The following is a 25,149-nucleotide window of genomic DNA, read 5'->3' as shown; positions in this document are numbered from 1 at the left end:
TTTCACTCTTCAATTTCCTTGAGGTAAAATGTTACGAACAGTATTTTGAAATTCATCTTGTCAATATTTTTTTTCTTCTGATAAGCTGTATGTTAGATGTTAAGGTTACATTTATCTATCATGCTCCAGTCTACTACCCTAGTTACCCTTGAGTATACTGTACTGAGGATGGCCCGCTCTTCAGAAACCACTCCTTGTCATTATAACATCCTCAGAGAATACCCTACAAGAGTGATGGGGTTTTCTAGTACACAGCTTATAAAAATGTGACTGGAAATGTCCTAGTTTTTAAACGTGATGCAAGAGGTCCATTGTAACATTTTAATCGGGGTGAATTCAGTATTTGAAGAAAAGGTCTGACATTGTAAAGTATTGGCATCCAGGTGAAGTTAGTGTTATGATATTTTACTAAAGAGACAAGGGTGTGGTCATTTGTTGTGTACACGTTTCAAGCAATTGCATCATAGGACTTCAACTAAAAACTGTGGCCTAGCAGTAGCAATGGACAAAAAAAGCATTGCACTGCAAAAAATACCTGCTAATTCCGTTTTTAACAATTAATTTATATTCACAGCAATAGAAGGCTAAATGAGAGCATCGTTTTTTCACCAGTTACCTTTCTTGTCAAATAACAAAAACACAAAATGGCTGACTTTATAATTTTGTTCTGTAGTTGCGTTGCTTCTCATTTACATTTCAGATTGTAGTAGAATTAGAATGAGGTGAACAAAAAGTGCCTTTTGTGGTAGTGACTGTTAAGATGTTCTATATCCCCTCTGTATCCTAATCCTTGCTTCCACAAAATGCCTGTACACTTTGTTGAAGTGACATCCAGAGATGGTCATAGATAATATTAATATCCTGTCCTCCCAAAAAATTCCCAAATTCAATATATACTCTGAAAATAATAGCCCAGTTTTAGATGTACTTGACATTTTGTTCCATAAATCACCCCAAAAAAACACTCATTGTACCAATGCCAAAAACTGATCTCTGATCTGTCTTCTTCTGTCTTACCGCCTCCAGGAATGACGGGCAATTATCTTCTAACAAACCCTCTTCTTCGACCACAAGGCACTAACAACCCTTATAACACCTTACTGGCTGAAACAGTCGTATGTAACGCTCCCACGGCTCCAGTGTTTAACTCTCCAGGTGTGCTTACTTAACACTTCTTGACGTACAGTTAACTTCTTCTTCTCTCTTCATTTTTTATACTTTGACTAGTTTTTTATGAGTTATTGTGGCCTTATCAAGATCAGAACGTTATCGAGTATCAACTTCCACTCTGGATCTCAGCAGGATCCCCAAATGGGTAACAGACATCGGTTGCTGAAATCGGTGTTGTAAGAAAGCACCGTGTGTATGACTTGGTTTGTGATTTATTAAGAGACCTCTGGTGTGCAGTTTCACATTTTGGTCTTTTAAAGTGTCTCTTGAATGAGATAAAGTGATTCATCTACAATGGAGATACTACATGTTCTGCCTTGAAAAGACAGTATGAACATTGTCATAGCCTTTCAAACGGTACTCTTAAATTGCAGGATTATTGATGATTGTTGATTTATTTATTTAGTGTTTTGTGGGTGAACCTAGCCCTAAAAGCGTATACGTTGCAATACGGGCAAGCTGAAATATTCAGTTTGCGCTTGAATATTTGTGTATTCATGATTGTGACGCAACATGATTTAAATCAACATTTGATTTTGACCACAAATGATACAAAGAACAGAACAGATACCAATCCTGACAATCATTGGATGCTGTTTGATAAGCAAACAGTTAATTTACCTAAATGATAATGATGTTTAAAATGTGTTCGTCCAGTATTTCAAATTGTGTGTAGGGATTATTATGGTACAATGCAATGACGTTTACATTTTATTAAATGACAATTTAAGTATTTTTGTTATGTTTTTTGTTTTCTCATTATGCTTTTTCCTTAAGCGTTTTAAGAATGATTTTCTGCTATTTATTTATTTTGTGTTTTGGGGTGAACTTACCCCTTAAACCGTATACGTTACAATACAGGCAAGCTGAAATATTCAGTTTGTACTTGAATATTTGTGTATTCATGAATGTGACGCACCATGATTTAGATCAACATTTGATTTTGAGCAATGATATGTTTTTCAGGTATGAACAGATACCAGTCCTGACAACTGTCACTAGACACTGTTTGATAAACAAACAATTCATTTAGCAAAATTATCATGAGATATTACATGTGTTAGTCCAGTATTTCAATTTGTGTGCAGGGATTATTGTTACAATGCAATGGAATTTAAAAAAAATACATTTTTAATTACATTGTATATTTTGTCATGTTTTTTTTGCTTTCTCCTTACGCTTCCCTCTAGTGACCTACAGAGAGACAAGTATGGGAGTAAAACTTAACTTTGCCTATCAAATGTAAATTTATTTCAGCATGCTTATTAAAAACAACAACTCCCTGGTACATCAATGGTCATTGGCATTTACTCAGTGGGCAAGTGGTTCACAAACTATACCAACCAAATTATATTCCACCAATAGGAAAATAATACTTTCCAATATTGCATTCCTTTGGGATCCAACAGCTATCTAAGACAGCTGAGAAAGAATGGTTTTGTTATACCTCAGATACTCTTCTTCTTTCTCTTGGATGTGTATAAGTAGTTTGTGATCTGCAGACATCAACTGTAGCTTTGTTACTGGGGTGGCAAAGAATATTTCCTGAGTGAATTGAGAGAAGAGAGGCTTCCTACGTGAATGCCGTTCCCTGTGGCACTCAGCATTCTGTGTCCAGTTACATTCCCCTCACATCTCTCCCCTATTCTCCAGACATCACCTTTGTGAGGAAAATTGTTCTCCTAGTGAGGCATAAACAAAATGTACAAACGTCATGGTAGCAGCTGTAATCTTTTTTTTTGTCCTCTTTCACTCTTTCCTTTTTTGTCATTTCTCTCCTCTCATCTCCGCTAAACTCTGTGATGTCTGTTTTACATGTTGGTGTGTCTGGAACACAGGAGGTTGGTGGCAACTTAATTGGGGAGGACGGGCTCATGGTAATGGCTGGGGTGGAATGGTATCAAATACATGGTTTGATGCCATTCCATTTGCTCCGTTCCAGCCATTATTATGAGCCGTCCTCCCCTCAGCAGCCTCCACTGGTCTGCAAAAATGGTCTATCCCCTTATCTGAACAACAGCATGTCACCATAATATACCCATTCCTCTTAATCTCTCTCTTCTATCTGTGGCAGGAATTTATCTAAATGTTTTTCGCAATTTCTTTCTGTGCCAAAGCCGTGTTATCCACGGCAGATACACAACCCCTCTCTCCAATCACACCCCACTAATATTTATTCTATCGCCGCCTGATTTCCATGGCCCTGTGCATACAGAAATCCCTAACATGACTGCATCTGACCTTCACAGCTGTGTTTTTCTTGGGCTGTTCTTGTAGAGACCAGGCGTACACTGGGGACTGTCATTTTGACTGATGTGAACCGCAGGGCTGCCGGCCAACTCTGACCTTGCCTGAGAGAAAATACAAAAAAACACAACTCGGTCACCACTCAATTAAACAAATACAGCCAAAACAAATTAAAATCATTAAAACAATTTAAATAAAAATTGGTGGTATTTAATCTTTAAAAAAAGCTTTGATTGCTTGTTAATCAAATTTGCTGAACCCTTGCTCTAACTAAGTTGCTATGTTTTAATTTTTTTCCTTTCAGTGATTCTTCATGTTACAATAAATCATTTTACTTTCTTTTGTACATCAGCTACTCTTAGGCCAGATAGCCTGAACAGACAAACATGATGTGAGTTGTCCAAAGTGAGTCTCTCCACCTGCTGTCTGTCGTGATGTCGGATGGTGCTTGTGGGCCCTGAAGTGAGAAAGATGGCTGTCCGTGTTGACCATGACTCTCCTTTCTGTATACATTCATATTTTCCCATTATTTTTCCCTGTCACCTCCAACAAAGAGTTGCTAGACAACTTCTTGTCTATGTCGTAGCTTGCCCATTTCTGGCTACATACCAAGGCCCGGTTTTCTGATAGTGATGGAACTTAGGCTTACGAGTGTTTTAACGATGCATCTTTCCTACAACGGCTGAAAATGTAACATGCATTTCCCAAAACACCACGCAGAGAGAATGTTCGCTAAGTGCATCGTTGAGGCATTTGTCGAAACTGAAAGGATCGACAAAAAGGAAGCACTGCTCTCAGATCAGCGTTCTCTCTTTCAAAACTTACCTTAACATTAGAATTATTACACAATACCGACGACGGATCAGTTCCTAGAGAGATATTATCACCTATGACTGCAAATATTGAGGTGGCTTATTCTAATGCTTACCCTATAATAATGCAGTAAATCAAGATTTTTCACATCATTGTGCACGTTACACATAATGAAATATATTGAGGCAAAAATTACACAGTAGCGTACAAATAGCTAAATAAAACTCAATTGAATTAACATGAAAATGTATTTATCTTTTAATACAGTTATCTCAGTTTTCATTTGAAGCGTCTTTATATCCTTTGCTTGTTATGCAAAGAAATGGGAAACTTTGTATTTGTCGTCACTGTCACATCGTTCTGAAGCTTTCAGCGGTCACAGAAAGACAGATAAACATCTTGATTTTGTGTTTAGCGGAGATCTTCTGTGTATAAAGTGACACGGAAGGGGGGAAAATAATCTAACGATGTACTTAGCTATTCTACAAGTGGTCTGAGGCTGTCGTTAAATACCAAACGTTTTCAAGATCATCTTTAGTGACGATGGTTTTGGGAAACAGCTCAGAGATTTAACTATGCTCCTACGAAGGTTTTAATGATGAACGTAGCCTTAAGATGCTTTTGGGAAACCGGGCCCTGTACATTTGCCTCTGACATGTGTGTTGTGATCTTCATGATTTCTTCATGTTTTTTAATGTTGTTTGGGATCACGCCTGTCCCTTTGTTACTAGAAAGTCAAAGGCAGAATATTTTAGTGAATTGGAAAGGCTTTTAGAGAAAGTATTAGTTCATGATATACAAACATTTTCCAAATTACCGCATAACTGAGAATGTAAAATTATTGTTCATTGTGTATATGCATGCATACACATTCTCCTTACAGATTGTCTAATTAGTAACATGGTACAGCTGATTCTTAGTCTTGTGCCAAATTATCTCCAGCGTCCTGAACAGCATTAAACCACTTTTCTCATTTTTTTCATATTGCTTTCGGAAGAATGGTTGTGACTAATGTAAATCCCCTCATATGTTTTCTCATTTCAGGACACTCACACACACTGAACCATCCCAGGGACACCAGTGCAATGGATACTCTACCGCTAAATGGTAACTTTAACAATAGCTACTCGCTTCGCAACGGGGACTACGGCGACAGTGTGCAGGTGGTGGACTGCGGACTCAGCCTGGACGACGCAGCCTTTGAAAAAATGCTAATATCGGAGCTGGTGCACAATAACCTCCGGGCTTGCAACAAGAGCCACAACCACCATGTGGAGCGGGGGGCTCCTCTTCCTCCATCGTCCAAGAAGGTGAACGTGGTGGGCGGGAGCAGCAGCGAAGATGACGTCATCGTGGCTGACACCTCATCTTTGGTGCACGGCCACAATATCAACACACCGGTGGGCCTGGGCATAGAGCTGCACCACCGGGAGCTGGAGGCCCCGCTCATCCCCCAGCGGACTCACTCACTTCTGTACCAGCCGCAGAAGAGAGTGAAGACCACTGAGGGGGGCTTGGAGAGCTACGTCAGCCAGCTCACGACCAACGAGCATGGGGACAGCCTACAGTCCCCAAACAGAGACTCTTTGTACACTAGTATGCCCACCCTAAGGGACTCTCCATACCCCGAGAGCAGCCCCGATGCGGAGGAGCTGGAGGACCTCTCGAGCCCCTCTAAGAGGAGCGAGAACGAGGACGTTTACTACAAGAGCATGCCTAACTTAGGAGCAGGACACCAGCTCCAAGCGTACTACCAGATAAGTAGAGGAAACAGTGACGGTTACATCATCCCTATTACTAAAGAGGGCTGCATCCCTGAAGGAGATGTACGGGAAGGACAGATGCAGTTAGTGACAAGTCTTTAAAATATATTTAAATTATCGTCCCCTGTCCGCAGTCCCGACATCCTCGAGGACAAACAGTACTGTACTCTGAGAGATGCCGAGGAAGTTTTTTTCAGAGAGCCTTAGAGCCCCCAACACACACACACACACACACACACACACACACACACACACACACACACACACACACACACACACACACACACACACACAGTCGCTCCTCTCCCCCCAGACTCTCCACACCCCATCCTCCTCACAAACCAACAGACTTAAGTGCACTGCGTTGGCAGTGCGATATTACCCCGACTGCTGGAGTGGAGTTTTAAACAGACTGTATATAAAATGCAGAGTTCAATTTAAGACACATGCCATTTCTGTATTTAATTATTCTGCTGCTGTTGAATTAAAAAAAAACGATATAAAAAAACGATTTAAAAAATGTTATCGGCCACTCCAGTTCAGCAGTTTTTTTCTGGCCAAAGGTTGTACATACACTCCCACCATCCTTGTCAAGCCTGTTTCGTATTACATACAAAATGAAGCTCTCGGACCAGGATAAGGACTTATTTGTTTGATGGTGTTCCTGATCAGACTATTAATTAGGAATATAAGGTCCTGGATCCTAGAGTTGTCCCCATCACCGTGAAGGTTGGATTAACCACTAGCAATCAAGCCCCAGGCCTTATATTTTCTCAATTGAGCTGTTGTCAAGGGAAATGGCAAAATGAATATATATTTTGCTAGTGTAAAATAAAATTCATGGAAACCCGTAAATATAAAGAAACCTTTTAATTGAAAATGTAATATTTGAAGAGAATATTGTGTAAAAGTTGCACATATGTTATAAAATGTGTTTATAGTTCTTACACATCATTCATTATCGTATGTTTGAACAAAAAAGCAGATGAAAACAAAATAAGTCTACAAAGAACAAGGTTAATGCATACTAATTTTTTCCACTTATGAAGTGTTTTTGCATACTGAATTCATATACAGTATGTTGTCCATTGAAATGTATATGATTTTATATTGCTAAAAGGTTGTTATTTTAGTAAAGTGGGAATACAAGAGTGCCCTATGAAAGTCATGCCATACCATGTTTTGGGGGGTGAATTTGATTTAAATAATCTAATCGGATAAACAATCATGACATAGAAATGGGCCACTCAAGACTAACAGCCACTCGAGATAAAACATTTACCATAACATTTTTATTCATTATACATGTATTTCTTCTGCCTGGGTATGGACATTTATTTATTGAAATATTTTCAAAAGATTATACATTGGAAAATGTAATATTTTCCAGCACTGGTATACATAGTCCTTCTTTTTATGTAAACATGCTATTAAGGGGCCCATCAATAAAGACAAATGTAAAGTTCAACACTTGTTTAACAAATAAATAAATGTGAGATTTTTTTGTAAAATGACAGTTTTATTAATGTTTTGTGTTTTTGTACCATTGGAGAAGTTATAGGTTTGATTATTTTGCTATGGACAAAATACACTTTTGACTCAAGTCATGAGTACATCCCAAGCACCTTGGAAGGTTATCAGTGAAATATTTTCAGAGGGATTTCTTTGCTTTTGTTTTCTATCAAAGACATTGCCTAATAGTCAAGCTCATTTCACCGTATGTGTTGATAAGCCAAATCTTTCCATGTGATTAAATTATGAGAAACTCAGGTAGGAAAATTACATTGTAAATGTTCCTCTGTGTGGTTGTAACACTCCAATAAAAGTTCGAAAATTACACCGGTTCATAACATTGTCCGCTTAGTATATTATTGAGCACTTCACCAGACACCATTAAAATCTAGGTGATACAATTCTGTAACTCATCAGCTGGTTTTTTAATAATATGAAAGTGGAAATGAGTCTGATGCGTTACAAGGGTTGCTGTTATAGTTGGAGGCGGTTTGGAGAAATACAGTACATCACAGTAAATATGTCTTATTTATGACACATATTTGCACCAATTAATGCCCACTCCTGCTGAGGACAAAAGTCAGTCCTTGGTTAATGCCTCAAGTATTGCTAATTTATGACACATTCTAATAGGGTAAATAAGCCACCGGTTAGAGCAGGTTGACAGCTCACTGCAGGGATTCTGGAAATTACATTGTTTATCATTTGCCATTGAAGGAAATGACTCAGGATCTGCACCGCCAAGACGCTCTCACTGTCAGAGGAAGTTCACATTAAAGGAACAGTTCACCCAAATTACAAATTAATGACTGCAATTTCGGTGAACTATACTTTTAAGTTGCATAGACTTTGTTGATGTTGCTTTTCTTATAATTGAGTGTGAGATATTGTTGCAATTATCAGAAGGACAATTTATTAACTACGAATTCTTGGGTTTCTCACATTCTCGGTTTATCATCTGGAAACAGCTGATGATTACTTTTAGTATTTTAGTGAATACTTTGAATTATATGATTATTATATCATTTTATTTTATATCAAGTATTTTATATCCAGTTTTTATTATTTATTTTGGATCCAGCGACGCAGATTGCCACAGTGCTGGGACCGCTAAATGTGTCCCTGGAACATTTTAGTAGCCTTTTAGTAGCCTATTGGCTAGCAAGCAAAATGCCGGAATTGATTAAAGGGTGTTCTATCAGCTTCTACACAAAGCAGTGAAAACTCCTTTGACTCTATCGCTGACCATAAGACCATTAAATGCATTTTATGTTCACCGTCATCCGAGTGAAGGACTTTTATGAAAACTTCACCTGTGTCAAATGCCACGAACTAAATGCTGCCAAGAAGAGGATCGTTACTTTACTTGATGAAATTAAACATCTGGATGAGCGTCTAATTTTGAATAAGGATGCCTCACGTTGAAATACTCTAGTCAAGTCAAGGAAATGTACATTATCCCTGTCTTAATTTCAATAGTTTTTAAACAGCCATCAAATAGATGCAGCCGCAGGCCCATCGGGGCAAGCTTTGATAATCTAATTTCTATTCCTATGAAATTTCCTGACTTACTTAATGACCAAGTTTATAACAACCTGGTTAAGGTAAATATGGACACCCCTGCTGTTTTTACGTCTGGCGAAGGGCTGCGTTTGTTACATTTAATTGTGCAAAGTATGATGTAAAAGATTGACTTTATCGATATCTGGATGCATGACACGAACACAGACATTCTTGTTTTATCAGAGACTTGGTTAAATGGTTTGATCATGGATAAGGACATTGACATTGCTAATTACAAGATTTTTAGATGTGATAGGCAGAGAAAAGGTGGAGGGGTGGCGATGTAAGTAAAATCCACTTTTGTAGCATCATGTGCTCTTAATATCACTATACCCCAGAAATGTGAAATCCTGGTTTTAGATATGACCATGAGCCAAAACGTGCATGTATTTGTTGCTGGAGTGTACAGTATAGGCCTCCTGCTGCTTTAATTCATGGGATTAGTATCCTAGCTGAGCATTTAAAACCTTTTCTATCATCTGAACTACTGGTCTTAGGTGAGTTTAACCTGGACTGGCTGACACCGATCTCGGATAACTTTAAGAACATTTGTTTTGATCTTAATATAACCCAGCTGATCACAAAACCCACTCAGTTAAATGTGAAAAATCTAGATAGATCCTCATTATTAGATTTAATTTTCACAAATAACCCCCATAAGTATGTGTCTTTTGGTGTGTTTGCAAACTTAGTAATCATTGTCCTATAGCCTGTTTTGGAGATGCTAGACAGCATAATTCTGATCCCTGTATTATTAGGAAGATACATTTGAAAAACTTTTCTACAAAGCGTTTATGCATGACTTGTACCATCAAGTGCATACCTGACCCTGAATTAGCTATTGAGCATTTCTCATCTATTTTATATCACTTGCAGATAAACACGCTCCTTTTAAATGCTTCCCTACCCAATCAAGTTATACTGAACTCTACATCATTATTGAAAAATTAGATAGGTCATGCTTTTTATCAAAATCTCCTGTCCGCTGTTTTTGTTTGAAAGAAATCTTGGTTTAATAGACCCGGGTCAGTCAGTAAACTGCTCGTCCCTCTCCCAGCTGCTAATCGACTTGATAGAGGACCAGACAACCCCCAGTGAATTCTTGTACTCTCTGGATCAACTGTCTACCTTGTGAAGATGAAAGGCGCCAGGAGGAGTTGGCTGCTGTTTTATGGGCTCTTAACCAATTGTGCTATTGTGTGTGTTTTTGCGCGTTATTTGTAACTTATTTTTAACATAATGTTTCTGCCACCGTCTCTTATGACCGAAAGAGCTTCTGGATATCAGGACAGCGATTACTCACCTCGTACTGGACGAATATATTTTTTTTTACTGTGTCGGACGCAAAGGATTTACTTCAGACACCTGACAAAGCCCACATCCCCGTCATTCACAGGAGAAAGAGTCGGAGATATCGGGGACGTAGGTCGGGGTGCCTTGTAAGGATCCAACGCGAGTGGGTAATCTGCCTCTTCCAGTCCAATTAGCCAACGTACAATCATTGGATAACAAAATAGACAAGCTACGATCACGAATATCCTACCAACAGGACATTCAAAACGGTAATATCTTATGTTTCATCGAGTTGTGGCTGGACGACAGCATGGATAAAATACAGCTGGCGGGGTTTACGCTGCATCGGCAAGATGGGTCAGCTGCCTCCGGTAAGACGAGGGGTGGCAGTCTGTGTATATTTGTAATCAACAGCTGGTGCACAAAATCTAATATTAAGGAAGTCTCAAAGTGTAGCTCGCCTGAGGTAGAGTATCTCATGATAAGCTGTAGACCAAACTATTTACCAAGGGGGTTTTCATCTATATTTTTTGTAGCTGTCTATTTACCACCACAAACCAATGCTGGCACTAAGTCTGCACTCAATGAGCTGTATAAGGCCATAAACAAACAGAAAAACGCTCATCCAGAGGTGGCACTCCTAGTGGCCGGGGTTTAATGCAGGGAAACTTAAATACATTTTACCTAATTTCTACCAGCATGTTAAATGTGCAACCAGAGGAAAAAACTCTAGAAGACCTTTACTCCACACACAGAGATGCGTACAAAGCTCTCCCTGGCCCTCCATTTGGCAAATCTGACCATAATGATATCCTCCTGATAACTGCTTATAAGCAAAAACTAAAGCAGGAAGCACCAGTGACTCTGTAAATAAAGTGGTCAGATGATGCAGATGCTAAGCTACAGGACTGTTTTGCTAGCACAGACTAGAATATGTTCTGGGATTCTTCTGATGGCCTTGAGGAGTACATCACATAAGTCACTGGCTTCATCAATAAGTGTATCGATGACATCGTCCTCACAGTGACCGTAATTACATACCCCAACTAGAAACCATGGCTTACAGACAACATACACACTGAGCTAAAGGGTAGAGCTGCCGCTTTCAAGGAGCGGGACTTTAACCTGGACGCTTATAAGAAATCCCGCTATGCCCTCAGACAAACCATCAAACAGGCAAAGCGTCAATACAGGACTAAGATTGAATCGTACTACACCGGCTCCGATGCTCGTCGGATGTGGTAGGGCTTGCAAACTATTACAGACTACAAAGGGAAGCACTGCCGCGAGCTGCCCAGTGAAATGAGCCTACCAGACGAGCTAAATTACTTCTATGCTCGCTTCGAGGCAAGCAACACTGAACCATGCTTGAGAGCATCAGCTGTTCCGGACGACTGTGTGATCATGCTCTCCGTAGCCGATGTGAGTAAGACCTTTAAACAGGTCAATATTCACAAGGCCGCGGGGCCAGACGGATTACCACGACGTGCACTCCGAGCATGCGCTGACCAACTGGCAAGTGTCTTCACTGACATTTTCAACCTGTCCCTGACTGAGTCTGTAATTCCAGCATGTTTTAATTAGACCAATATAGTCCCTGTGCCCAAGAACACTAAGGTAATCTGCATAAATGACTACCGACCTGTAGCACTGACGTCTGTAGCCATGAAGTGCTTTGAAAGGCTGGTCATGGCTCACATCAACATCATTATCCCAGATGATGCAATCTCTATTAGAATCCACACTGCCCTTTCCTACCTGGACAAAAGGAACACCTGCTTGAGAATGCTATTCAATGACTACAGCTCAGCGTTCAACACCATAGTACCCCCATCACTAAGCTAAGGACCCTGGGACTAAACACCTCCCTCTGCAACTGATCCTGGACTTCCTAACAGGCCGCCCCCAGGTGGTAAGGGTAGGTACCAACACATCTGCCATGCTGATCCTCAACACGGGGGCCCCACAGGGGTGCATCCTCAGGCAGATGTACTTCCTCTACATACAGGTGACAACCTGAGTAATCTAAATAATTATCATCCCGTTTCCAAACTCTTGCCTAGCAAAAATCCTGGAATCATTGATTAATACTCAGCTTACATTCCTTTTAACTGGTACTTATTTTCTGAATTTAAAACAGTCAGGGTTCAGACCAGGTCATAATACCATCTCTGCTACTTCTATGGTTTTAAATTGTCATAAATTGTTTAGATACGAAGAAATACTGTGCTGTCCTCTTCATTGACCTGTCCAAGGCATTCGACACTGTGGATCACACCTTACTTATTCAGAAACTCTCTACGATTGGCTTATATCGGCCTGTTTGTAGCTGGTTTGAGAATTATTTAAAAGACAGAACACAGTGTGTACTTACTGATGGCGTTAAATCAGGATTTCTAGACTTAACAAAAGGTGTCCCACAGGGTTCGATTCTTGGTCCAGTTCTTTTCACTATTTATATTAACAGCATTGGTCTATCTGTACAAAACTGTAACTTTCATCTGTATGCAGATGACACTGTTGTATATGCTACTGCCCCTATGGCAGCTCAGGCTCTGTTGACTCTTCAATCTGCTTTTACTACCTTGCAGAAAGCCTTAGTTGACCTGAAGTTGGTACTAAATGCTGGTAAAACCAAGTACATGTTATTTTCCAAATCATGTAATAATGTAACTGATGATTTGTGAATAAGTACGTTAGATGGTGCCCTTATTGATCATGTCCCGCCTATAAATATCTGGGCATCTGGAATGACGAAAAGCTATCTTTTAAAAAGCATGTTGACAAGTTAGTCAAAAAACTAAGAATTAAGTTGGGCTTCTTAAATGGGAATAGGGCTTGCCTTTCATTAAATAATAGTAAACAGATAATTCAGTCTACATTTATTACTGTTATAGATTATGGCAATATTATATACATGAATGCAGCACCCAGTGTTCTGAAGCCCTTGGACACAATTTATCATAGCACACTTCATTTTATAACATCTGACAATTTTGACACTCACCACTGCATCCTTTATCATAAAGTTGGTTGGACCTCAATAAAAATACATAGGTCACTTCATTATTCTGTTTTTGTTCATAAAGCCTTACTCAATAAACTACCAATTTACTTAATATCACTGTTGAAATATAGAAACTCAGATTACAACAATGGGTCACAGGGTTGGTTAATGCTGGAGACTCCAAGTGTATCCACAGAGTTGGTTAAATCTACCAGGCCCCTATCATGTGGAATAATCTCCAAGTAACGTTTCATTTGAATGTGTTGTTGTCTCTGAGTCAGTTTAGGAGAAAGGCTCGGGATTTTTATATTTATAAATGTGTTTGTTTTCTTTGATTGTTTATTGTGTATATAATATTTGCTATTTATTTAATTTTGTGTTTTATATTGTGTAATGTTATTTTCTGTATTGTTCCCAGGGCACATTTGCAAATGAGACCTAGGTCTCAATGTGTTTTTTTCCCCTGCTTAAATAAAAGTTAATTAAAATCATCCTTCACCTTGGTCGTCATGGACAGTCAAGTTGAAATGTGTCTGTTTGTTTTACACAAAATGAGAGTGTTGTGAAATGCCACAGACAAAAACCATTTTGGGTTGGTTGACCATTTTGGGTGTGTTGACACAGGTATTATTTAAATGTCGTATCTTGAATATGTCCTTGCTCTCAAGTGCTATGTGATTACTGATTCCTGTAAGTAAAGATTGGACTTGTTGAGATTAGCATTCTTTCAATGTCAAAAGTCCACCCTGGAATCTTGCGCTACTATTCAAAGTTGTTGTCAGAATAGATGCTTCATGCAGCGGCAGGGACTGGGAGACTAGTCAGGATCGAGGGAAAAATGAAGGTGGCAAAGTACAGAGAGATCCTTGATTAAAACCTGCTCCAGAGTGCTCAGGACTTCAGACGGAGGCGAAGGTTCACCTTCCAACAGGACAACGACCCAAAGCACACAGCCATGACAAAGCAGGAGTGGCTTCGAGACAAGTCTTTGAAAGGCCCAGCCAGAGCCCGGACTTGAAGCCAATCGAGCATCTCTAGAGAGACCTGAAAATAGCTGTGCAGCAACGCTCCCCAACCAACCTGACAGAGCATGAGAGGATCTGCAGAGAAGAATGGGAGAAACTCTCCAAATACAGGTGTGCCAAACTTACACAGTGGTTCTTCCTGTCAAAGTTGCGTCATACTGTAGCACACCTTGCGGGCTGCCACAGAATTCTATGGCACGTTATTTAAGTGTCAGCCATTGTTACAATTAATGCTAGTTAGTGCTAGTTTGAATTTTGGTTTTCCAGTAAGCAACAATTTGTTTACCCTCATTAGCCTACTTTGTTCCAATATTTCTGTCATTCAGATATATTTATTCCCAACCTCATAAACATCTGCATTTAAAAAAATAAATTGAATTATTTTATTAACAAAAGCATAAAGATGTTGATGAAGAAATACTATACAGTATATGCTTTATCCAACATTGTGCGGTTGCATGAGGTCACCCACACGCACTTTAAACATTTGGATAATAAAGCATTTAAAGCATATTGAAGATGGAAACTGCCTGCATATGTTGATTAGGCTACTGTGCAGTCTGACAAGTAAACATAGCATACAGTACATTGTAAATATGGTAAAGTGCCTAATTCCTTACATAAGGGAGAGCAGGCCATGTCCAGACTTTCTCGATGACCTCAATGACATACCCAAATCTAACTGCCTGTAGCTCAGGACCTGAAGCAAGGATATGCATAATCTTGATAGCATTTGAATGGAAACACTTTGAAATTTGTGGAAATGTGAAATTAATGTAGGATAATATAACACATCATCTTTAAAATGCATGAGAAAATACACAATGTATTATTCAAGTTTAGGCGCAATTGAGATGTTGCCCACTAGCAGCAGTGTATGAGCACCGTTTAAGATTGATCCAATGAACCATTGCATTTCTGTTCAAAATGTTGTATCAAGTCTGCCCAAATGTGCCTAACTGGTTTATTAATACATTTTCAAGTTCATAACTGTGCACTCTCCTAAAACAATAGCATGGTATTCTTTCACTGTAATATCTACTGTAAATTGGACAGTGCAGTTAGATTAACAAGAATTTAAGCTTTCTTCCCATATCAGATATGTCTATGTCCTGGGAAATGTTCTTGTTACATACAACCTCATGCTAATCATATTAGCGCACACTAGCTCAACCATCCCGCAGATGGGACACCAATCCTGTAGAGGTTTTAATGCTTTTTTGGGTTGTTTCAGTCATGGACAGAAACTTCTGAGACACAGTATTAATGATGAACACCCTTAGGTACACTGGTAAGCCACATTTGCCTCGGGATCCATCCCAGTTGGTATTCTGTGGAACCATGCATTTTTTCAGTGCGGCCTGTTGTCCAGCCCTTTGTCCACTGATCTCCATGGATGGTTGATGGCTGTATGCTCTGCAAAAACACATTCACGTTTATAGTACACAATTATCGATTTTATTACATAGTATGCCTATGTAATAAATATATCCTAGGCTACATATATTTTGGATTTTAAGAAAATGCACTGAAAACAAAATACCTTCAGTTTTGGTGATCCTCTCAGCTCCGGCTCATTTTCAAGTCCTCTGGTGTTTACAGTCCTAACCCTGGAACGGGTAGCACCATAGAAAGAAGCTGGCTTCATGAAAACTATGTCTGTGAGCCGGAAAAGAGTCTGCTCGGATCAAAACACACTGCCGCCCGGGTTTGCATTGCAAATGAGGGCATAAACTGGGTCAAGATACCAGCAGACTAAGTAGACCTTTATGAGGAAAAATAAAGATTAAATAAAAATAAATAAATAAAACACCTACAACACCTATGGTAGGCCTACAGTATATGTACAAATATTCTTTTCATCTCTACATGTACAGTTGAAGTCGGAAGTTTACATGCACCTTAGCCAAATACATTTAAACTCAGTTTTAAACAATTCCTGACATTTAATCCTCGTAAAAATTCCCTGTCTTAGGTCAGTCAGGAGCATCACTTTATTTTAAAAATGTGAAATGTCAGAATAGTAGCAGAGAGAATTATTTATTTCAGCTTTCAATTCTTTCATCACATTCCCAGCGGGTCAGAAGTTTACATACACTCAATTAGTATTTGGTAGCATTGCCTTTAAATTGTTTAACTTGGGTCAAACGTTTCGGGTAGCCTTCCACAAGCTTCCCACAATAAGTTGGGTGAAGGCCTACTTGCTCGCACATGCTTTTTCAGTTCTGCCCACACATTTTCAATGGGATTGAGGTAAGGGCTTTGTGATGGCCACTCCAATACCTTGACTTTGTTGTCCTTAAGCCATTTTGCCACAACATTGGAAGTATGCTTGGGGTCATTGTCCATTTGGAAGACCCATTTGCGACCAAGCTTTAACTACGTGACTGATGTCTAGAAATGTTGCTTCAATTCATCCACATAATTTTCCTTCCCTCATGATGCCATCTATTTTCTGAAGTGCAGCAAAGCAACCCCACAACATGATGCTGCAACCCTGTGCTTCACGGTTGGGATGGTGTTCTTTGGCTTGCAAGCCTCCCCATTTTTCCTCCAAACATAACGATGGTCATTATGGCCAAACAGTTCTATTTTTGTTTCATCAGACCAGAGGACATTCCTCCAAAAGTACGATCTTTGTCCCCATGTGCAGTTGCAAACCGTAGTCTGGCTTTTTTATGGCAGTTTTGGAGCAGTGGCTTCTTCCTTGCTGAGCGGCCTTTCAGGTTATGTTGATATAGGACTCGTTTTAATGTGGATATAGATACTTTTGTACCCGTTTCCTCCGGCATCTTCACAAGGCCCTTTGCTGTTGTTCTGGGATTGATTTGCACTTTTCGCACCAAAGTACGTTCATCTCTAGGAGATAGAACGCGTCTCCTTCCTGAGCGGTATGACGGCTGTGTGGTCCCATCGTGTTTAAACTTGCGTACTATTGTTTGTACAGATGAACGTGGTACCTTCAGGCATTTGGAAATTGCTCCCAATGACGAACCAGACTTGTGGAGGCCTCCAATTTTTTTCTGATGTCTTGGCTGATTTCTTTTGATATTCCCATGATGTCAAGCAAAGAGTCACTGAGTTTGAAGGTAGGCCTTGAAATACATCCACAGGTACACCTCCAATTGACTCAAATGATGTCAATTAGCCTATCAGATGCTACTAAAGCCATGACATCATTTTCTGGAATTTTCCAAGCTGTTTAAAGGCACAGTCAACTTCTAACCCACTGGAATTGTGATACAGTGAATTATAAGTGAAATAATCTGTCTGTAAACAATTTTTGGAGAAATCACTTGTGTCATGCACAGAGTAACCGTCCTAACCGACTTGCCAAAACTTTAGTTTGTCAACTTTAGTTTGTTAACCAGAAATTTGTGGAGTGGTTGAAAAACAAGTTTTATTGACTCCAACTTAAGTATGTAAACTTCTGACTTCAACTGTTGGTAGTATACAATGTAGGTACACAATCATTACAAATAAGTACCCAACAACATACTCATAATTTTGCCAAGCCTGGAATTGTGATACAGTGAATTATAAGTGAAATAATCTTCCTGTAAACAATTGTTGGAAAAATGACTTGTGTCATGCACAAGGTAGATGTCCTAACCGACTTGCCAAAACTATAGTTTGTTAACAAGAAATTTGCAGAGTGGTCTGAAAAAAGAATTGTAATGACTCCAACCTAAGTGTATGTAAACTTCCAACTTCAACTGTAGGTCTCCTGATTTAAACTCAATCTAACTTTTTGGGCATAAACGGAAAACATGAATCTGTAACTGTGCCAAGCCTACAAGCAAAGATGAACTGGTGAAGGACATCAACACGTTTTGGCTTGAGAAATTGACGATACAATTCTCCCCCTACTCTCCTTGGTAAGAGTCTATTGTTCTGCTAATAGCCCATAATGAGTGGATGGATGGCTTCTTTTGTATTCCAATGTATAGAATTTATGTATTAATTACAGTCATTTACCATTCTCATTCTCCGACTGGAAACGTTGTTTGCAGAGTTCACAATCTCTTTTTCAAATCCTTGTTTAAAAAATAACATTATTTTGGAGATTGTATTTTCAAATAACCGAAAGTGAGCGTTTTTAATCTGAATAAAGGGGAAAAAAGCCATTCTTGAACATGGTGTGAGACAATAGGCCCTTTTAATTTTGTCTTGCTTGCCATTCCAAATAAAATTGAATATTTTTTGCTCATATAATTTAAACAGGTCTGATCTGTGAGAATATCTAAGGGGCTTTTATATCATTAGAATTCAGGGTTAATAATAATAATAATAATCTCTTTGTAAATAAGAACGCATTATGGAAGGAAAGTGACATGCGCGAAAGACGGTGGTAATATGTTTCCTTTTAGAGAATGTAATACATGGCATCCAGGTCAGGATAACCAATATTATACACAAGACACTAACCCTGACTCTCGTCTTTTAAGTGTTCATAGGTCTAGGTCTATATATTCCTTGTGTTTCTCACAAAAATTGCTTATTTTAGTTCAACACTCTTCACAGACCGTGCTTATTTGAGACCAAAACTAGCGATCAATTGTAGAGTTGTGTCTTTTTATAATCACTTCTATTTTCTATTTTTCACTTCTAAACTATCAGAAAGAATGTTGGTACTTATTTATTTTGATCCAAAGCCATGAATGAGTGAGTCACTCAGCTTTATGTAGGTGCCGAGGCTATATGACTGTGCCATCAACTTGATTATTTAGCAAACATTACTTGCTGCTTATATTCGGTCAACACATATATCTTAAGAATATCATGGAATATAATAGCATTTTTTTTACAGCTTCCAAAAGCATAATCAATGCTTTAACCCCCCCTTGCGGTGGTCTGGCGCAAGGAAGCAGTGATGCAGGGTAACCACAAATGACCTCTAAATCCCATGGCATAATCTGAAAACGTTTAATTGAGGAACCACTGTAGTGTCATACCCAAGAAGACTCAAGGCTGTAATCGCTGCCAAAGGTGCTTCAACAATGTCCTGAGTAAAGGGTCTGAATACATATGGAAATGTGATATTTAAGTTTTTTATTTTTAAGAAATGAGCAAACATTTCTAAAAAACAGTTTTTGCTTTGTCATCATGGGGTATTGTGTGTAGATTGAAAAAAACAATTTAATCAATTTTTGAAAATTGCTCTAACCTAACAAAATGTGGAAAAAAATCAAGGGGTCTGAATACTTTCCGAAGGCATTGTATAGTAGATATGGCCTAAAGACAAAAATTGACAATAGTCTGATGGGTGACAATATTATCAATTGTCAAATTGAGAATGAAGAGACTGTTGACCCACTCAGCATTTATTGACAAAGAAGGGAACAGAGCTTACCAAACAGCACTTTTTCAAATAATCCTCCAAAAGTCCATGCAGGCCATACGTTTTGTTTGCTATACCCAATCAAAAAAGAGTCGATTCTGAGGTTTCTAATGAACCTAGCCTTGCCAGAATTATCTCAAAATTGTGGGGATGGGTTAATTTTCAAAATACAACTTTTTCCTAGAATAACTGCATCTCCATGTGTTCCCATAACTCCTTCCTCATGTGAGTACTTGTGACAATGAGTATTAGCCATTTGGGAAAAATATACTTTCTATGCTATTCTGTTATATTCTATTATATTCTTACTCTAAAATATATATGTGTGCTGACTGTGGTAGGGCAGGGGAATATAAGCGCATGATGTCTGCTAAATGAACAAGTTGATTTCATGGGGAAGCCATAAGCACAGATACTGTAGGCCTGAAATAAAACTAGAAACATGCTATTCTGTTCATTGAAATACATTTCTTAGTATTACGTTTTTTATGACCTTCCTAAACTAAATCTTAATAAACTTCTTGTGTATATTAAATTGATTTAATGAACTATTGGTACTTGTTGAGACCCGGCTATTCTACTGTTAAATATGCATACGCTCATTTTGACCATCATGGCACTTTGAGGTAGAAATCATCAGAATTAGATGTTTTTTAAATTATATTTATCTCAATGTTCTGGTAGAGTGTAAAATACACATATTTAGGAAAAGTCATGGACAAGTGGGTTCAAGGTTTTTATTGAATTTAAGTTATTGAAATTACAAAATTGAAAACGGTCAGATTGACCGTCTTGGCGGTTGTAGTCTTAAACTGCCTACAAATGTCTGTACTGAAGGAAATATTACCACTACCTTTTTAAAACTATCTCTATCTTTCTTTCCCAAACACAATTCAACACAGTCACAATCTTTTTTGTGTGTGTCCTTTAATCATTTTAAGCATATTTTAACACAGGCTTAATCCCTAACAATACCTTTTTTACATAGGCCAGGCCCTGTCATTACCTCATATCCCAGCAATAAAACACTTCAATTTGCCAAACTTGCTATTGGCTGAACCATTGGCTCAACTTAGCTATGGGGTCAGTTTACCCCAAGGCAAACATTTTGACTATTTTAGTCCACACATCTACAAGGATAAACTTCATGCTAGGTTTAGGACCTCATATTGAAGCTCATAGAGATCGCAACTTATGTATAGAACAATCTTAAAATGATCTACTTTGGTGTAGATACAAGCATCTTGAAACCGATAACACAATAAATTAATATGCCTTTGTGAAATTTGTTTTTGGACCTATATTACCACTTTTCCATGTGTTTTTTTCCTTCACAGACTCCATTTGGAGTTAGGCTGAAAAAATGTTTGACCTGTGCTACAGAGGGGTATACCGCTCCACTAATGCAGGACTAGTTAAGGCACAGTGAACTACTTTTGTGAAGAAATTATATATAAAGTTTTAGTATATATTTTTGGTTGTGATTTTTCAGGGGGTTCTGCAGCACCCTCCAATGTCCACAGATTAATCCATCTTTCCCAGTATAATACAATTTTGCTATTTCCTTTTGCAATGCATCCCTCCATTTTACTGTGATGTCTTATGAGGGTCTTGAACCTCCCTATTTGGAACATTTCTACACATACTGCATAAAAATAAATACTTTGCCCAAGAGTATAATGATATTTCCCATTGACTGACAGTGGCTTCTCAGATCCCATAACAATACAGTTTGCAGGTCCATCTGAACCCTGATATTATGACGTACAGTAACAATCATTCCTGGACCTGACACCAAAAGCGAGCCACCGATGGACAGTACCAGAAAGATTTATTGATTCTTGTGGCAGAGTCTGCACAGGGCTGACTGTTCAATGCCCCATATATTGAGCATTATTTTGTAGCAAGTATTTTATATAACAGCTTAAATTTAAATGAACAGATTGATGTTTCAATTGTTTTATATATTAGTTCATAGACCCTGTGCCAAGGTATTGGGACATCAAAGACCTGTTCCCAACTGACTTGAATTTTATGCAACATAGCTTTCAATCCTTTTGACTTTAAGTGAATGTGCTATATATTTTGTATTTATACAAATACTTTTAAGCCATTTATGGTTTTTAATGGGTAACAGACAGACTCATTCATTTCTATTGCTGCTTCCAATTTTGTGGTAGAACCATGATGAGTTGGTTATAATTTTGTATTGAGCATACACCTCCATACACTTGTGACAATTTTACCGTCCTTGTTTACAATGTCCTTCATAAATATTATAGCCTTATCGTTTAATCATATTATTTGCTGTAATATTTGATCTAACTTTTCTGGAGGATGAAATTAAAATTGCAGCCAACTCTGTATGGCTTCATTTAAAAAGGAAGATATACTTTAAATATGATTCCACTGTCAATCCACCAAAAATGTGTGGGGTTAATCTGCAAAAAAGGCATACAGCCCCCTCTTAAAAATACAGCCAGGTCACCAGTGATACAATGCAGTATTTGACATTTGTCTGAGGACGTCGGGCGATGACGTTGAAACCGGCAACTACAGTGAGTGCTTTTACTTTCAAGAAGGTTTCGGGTTTTTGCTAAGGTGTTGTGGTTGGGGATGGCTATTGGGCGTAAGCATCATGTTCGAATCCAGCAATAAAAAATGTTTTTTTAGGTTTTTGTTTTAAGCCTATGTCAAACCTTACCCGTTAGCGTAACCATTTGGAGACAATGCCTAACCTTAAGATTTCTGTGTTAATGCCTAAACTTAACCCTAAACACTTCAAAATTTGACGTTTGTGAAACATGGATAAACATCTAATTCTGACGTGAGACTGGGAGAGCTTGTTGTAAACATAGGATGTGCATCTCTTGGTAGCCTGCTGGAAAAAAACTGTTTGGATTTAGATATAGTTTCTGTGTAATGGAGGCTTTAAAACGGCAACATTTTCTCTCCATCTCATGGCAAAATTTGTAGAACTGCAGGAAATTAGCAATAAATCTGCAACATTGTCACCTCATCCCATGGCAAAAATGTTAGAACTGCAAGAAATTTGCTTTAAAGCGGCACATTTTTCTCTCCACCACCAAGAGGGGGGCCACTAAAATGTTTTGCCCGCTTGGTGGTGGGGGCCCCCAACCAAATCTTGCTTAGGGCCCCCAAAATACTGAAAACTGTTGGCGTATGATATTCCATGCATAACTTAATAACTGAACAGTGATTTCAGGTTTAATTAAATCAAATATTGCTCATTAATCAAACCCAAACTTAAGCTTTACCCCGAAGAGTGCCTGACTATAGCCTGTCTTCAGAAGAAGAAAAAAAGACATAAAAGAAAATAAATAGTCAACCCACTACTCACCTCTCACTGCAGTTTGTTGACCTGACATTGCAGCCTTAGGCACAGACAAGCTTGGCTGGCACGCAGGGTTCATTTTCATTATTAAGGGGCAATATGATCCAGGATTAGCTAGCTATCATGGTGAAACAGGGAGTTTGAACTCACCCCTCTAGCCTTGTGTGTGGCCTTCTCAATCTAAGAGCCTCCATAACCCCCACAAGCACCAGTGGAGACTCACTCTTTGTCAAACATTGATTTAGAAGAAGGCTATGGGAGTCAAGGGACGCATGGCTCTGTGGCTCTCCCGTAGAGGAGAACACAGTCTCTGGGGATAGAATACTGTCAGCAGAATCAGGAGAAATGAATTGTGATTGATGGGTAAACTTCTGAAAGGAGAGACACACTGGCAGCTGACAAATGTTGTTGACAATATTGTTGTCATGTTGGCGAACTCTTACCAACTACTCACAATGTGATCACATTTAAATGATTATTGATACATTTGTAAATGTTATGGTTGATGAATGATGATGATTAACCTTTCTGATATTGATTGTGCTCTAGAATCGAGGGTTTCTCCCAATCACAAAATGTATTGGGAAGGTGCCAATGTTGTTTTCCAAAAAGAGCTGGCTTTTGAAAAGTCTTGTTGGGGTTTTGTGACAGACATTGGATTTCTGTAAACACTCAATCAAAATGATAATCTGTTAAGGATCAATAATTATGAGCATCCTGTACACTAAGGGCATTGTCCCATCCCATGCTGTGTTGAAGTTGGAAGAGTATTGAACTGGGTTTTCAAGAGAGTTTGGTTTGTCTTCGTTATGAAATGGGTTGTACAGCTCATAATTGTCGGCATATTTTATGTCTTTCTGTTTTGTACGCGTTGGCCTATCTATTGTAATAAAATCACCTCTGTTGGACTATTCACACACTAATTATTTGAAGCTTCAAGTTCAGTACCTAGACTACCTCTCCTCTCCTAGTTGGCGTGCAAGATCAAGTGAGCCTTTAGCTTGTGTCGTCTCAATTAAAAAGAGTAGGCTATATGCAGAGAAGCATGGGACAGTTATCTTTCTGAATAAACACAATTGCTGAATGTCATAGGCTATAGTTTACTACATTGTCTGGAAATAAATATTGATAACCCATTTATTGGTCTCTGCCTGCAAATCATCCCGCTCCACTCCTAAAAGGTACATCTATATGCAAAATGTAGCTCAAGAAGTTCAAGTGTCTGCTCTCTCAACATTTTTGCTCTTTCAAGTTCAGTAGGCTACATGTCCTCTTCTCGTTGGGCGTGCGAGATTAAGTGTGCCTATACTTGTCATCTCAATTAAGCACAGGCGTAACCTCTAGCCTAGACTAGGCTATATCTATGGGCGGAAAATAATGAGGCAGTTTGCCTCTTTCCAAGGAAATTAACCTCATTAATATATGATTAGCCCATAGGTTCTTACATTGTTTGGAAATAAATATTGATAAACGATGTCTTTGTCTCCGCCAGGAAATATTCCACTCCTAAGAGGTAAGCTATATGCAAAACATAGCTAGGGTTGAGTTCAAGTGTCCGCTCTTGCTCCAACTCTGGCTCTCTTTCAAACTGTCACGTCCTGGCCAGTATATAAGGTTAATTGTTTTGTAGTTTGGTCAGGGCGTGGCAGGGGGTATTTGTTTTATGTGGTTCGGGGTGTTGTGTTTGTGTAAAGGGTGTTTGATTTAGTATTTCCGGGTTTTGGTTTATGTTTAGTTAATTCTAGGGTTAGTCTAGTGTGTGTGTTTCTATGTTTGGTTGATTGGGGTTGGGACTCTCAGTTGAAGGCAGGTGTTGTCTATCTGCCTTTGATTGAGAGTCCCATATATTAGGGTGTGTTTGTATGTGTTATTTGTGGGTGATTGTTCTGTGTTTCGCCTTGTGCCTTACCAGACTGTTTTTGTTGATCGTTCGTGTTTTGTTATTTTGTACGTTCGTTTTGAAGATAATTAAAAATCAAGATGAGCATTCACGTACCTGCTGCATTTTGGTCCTCATTCACCGACAACAACCGTGACAGAATCACCCACCACCAAAGGAC

General features: G+C 38.8%; 1 protein-coding gene across 7 annotated transcripts in view; it reads left to right on the top strand.

Annotated features, from left to right (window-relative positions):
• adgrl2a (adhesion G protein-coupled receptor L2a) overlaps positions 1–7,830 on the top strand; it is a 214,519-nt gene extending 206,689 nt beyond the window's left edge. For 3 of the 7 annotated variants that reach the window (XM_082956687.1, XM_014215663.3, XM_045687273.2), the window contains one exon: positions 5,275–7,830. In XM_082956687.1, coding sequence (XP_082812813.1) covers positions 5,275–6,095 — 821 coding nt within the window. In that variant the 3' untranslated portion in view covers positions 6,096–7,830. The other 4 variants (XM_082956684.1, XM_082956689.1, XM_082956685.1 and 1 more) reach the window with 4 other exon arrangements.
• The last annotated feature ends 17,319 nt before the right edge of the window (positions 7,831–25,149 follow it).

This window comes from Salmo salar, chromosome 10, assembly GCF_965601325.2.
Source record: "Salmo salar chromosome 10, fSalSal1, whole genome shotgun sequence".
Classification (NCBI taxonomy): Eukaryota; Metazoa; Chordata; class Actinopteri; order Salmoniformes; family Salmonidae; genus Salmo; species Salmo salar.
The sequence above is the reverse complement of the archived record's forward strand: the minus strand, read 5'-3'. Positions and strand labels throughout refer to the sequence as shown.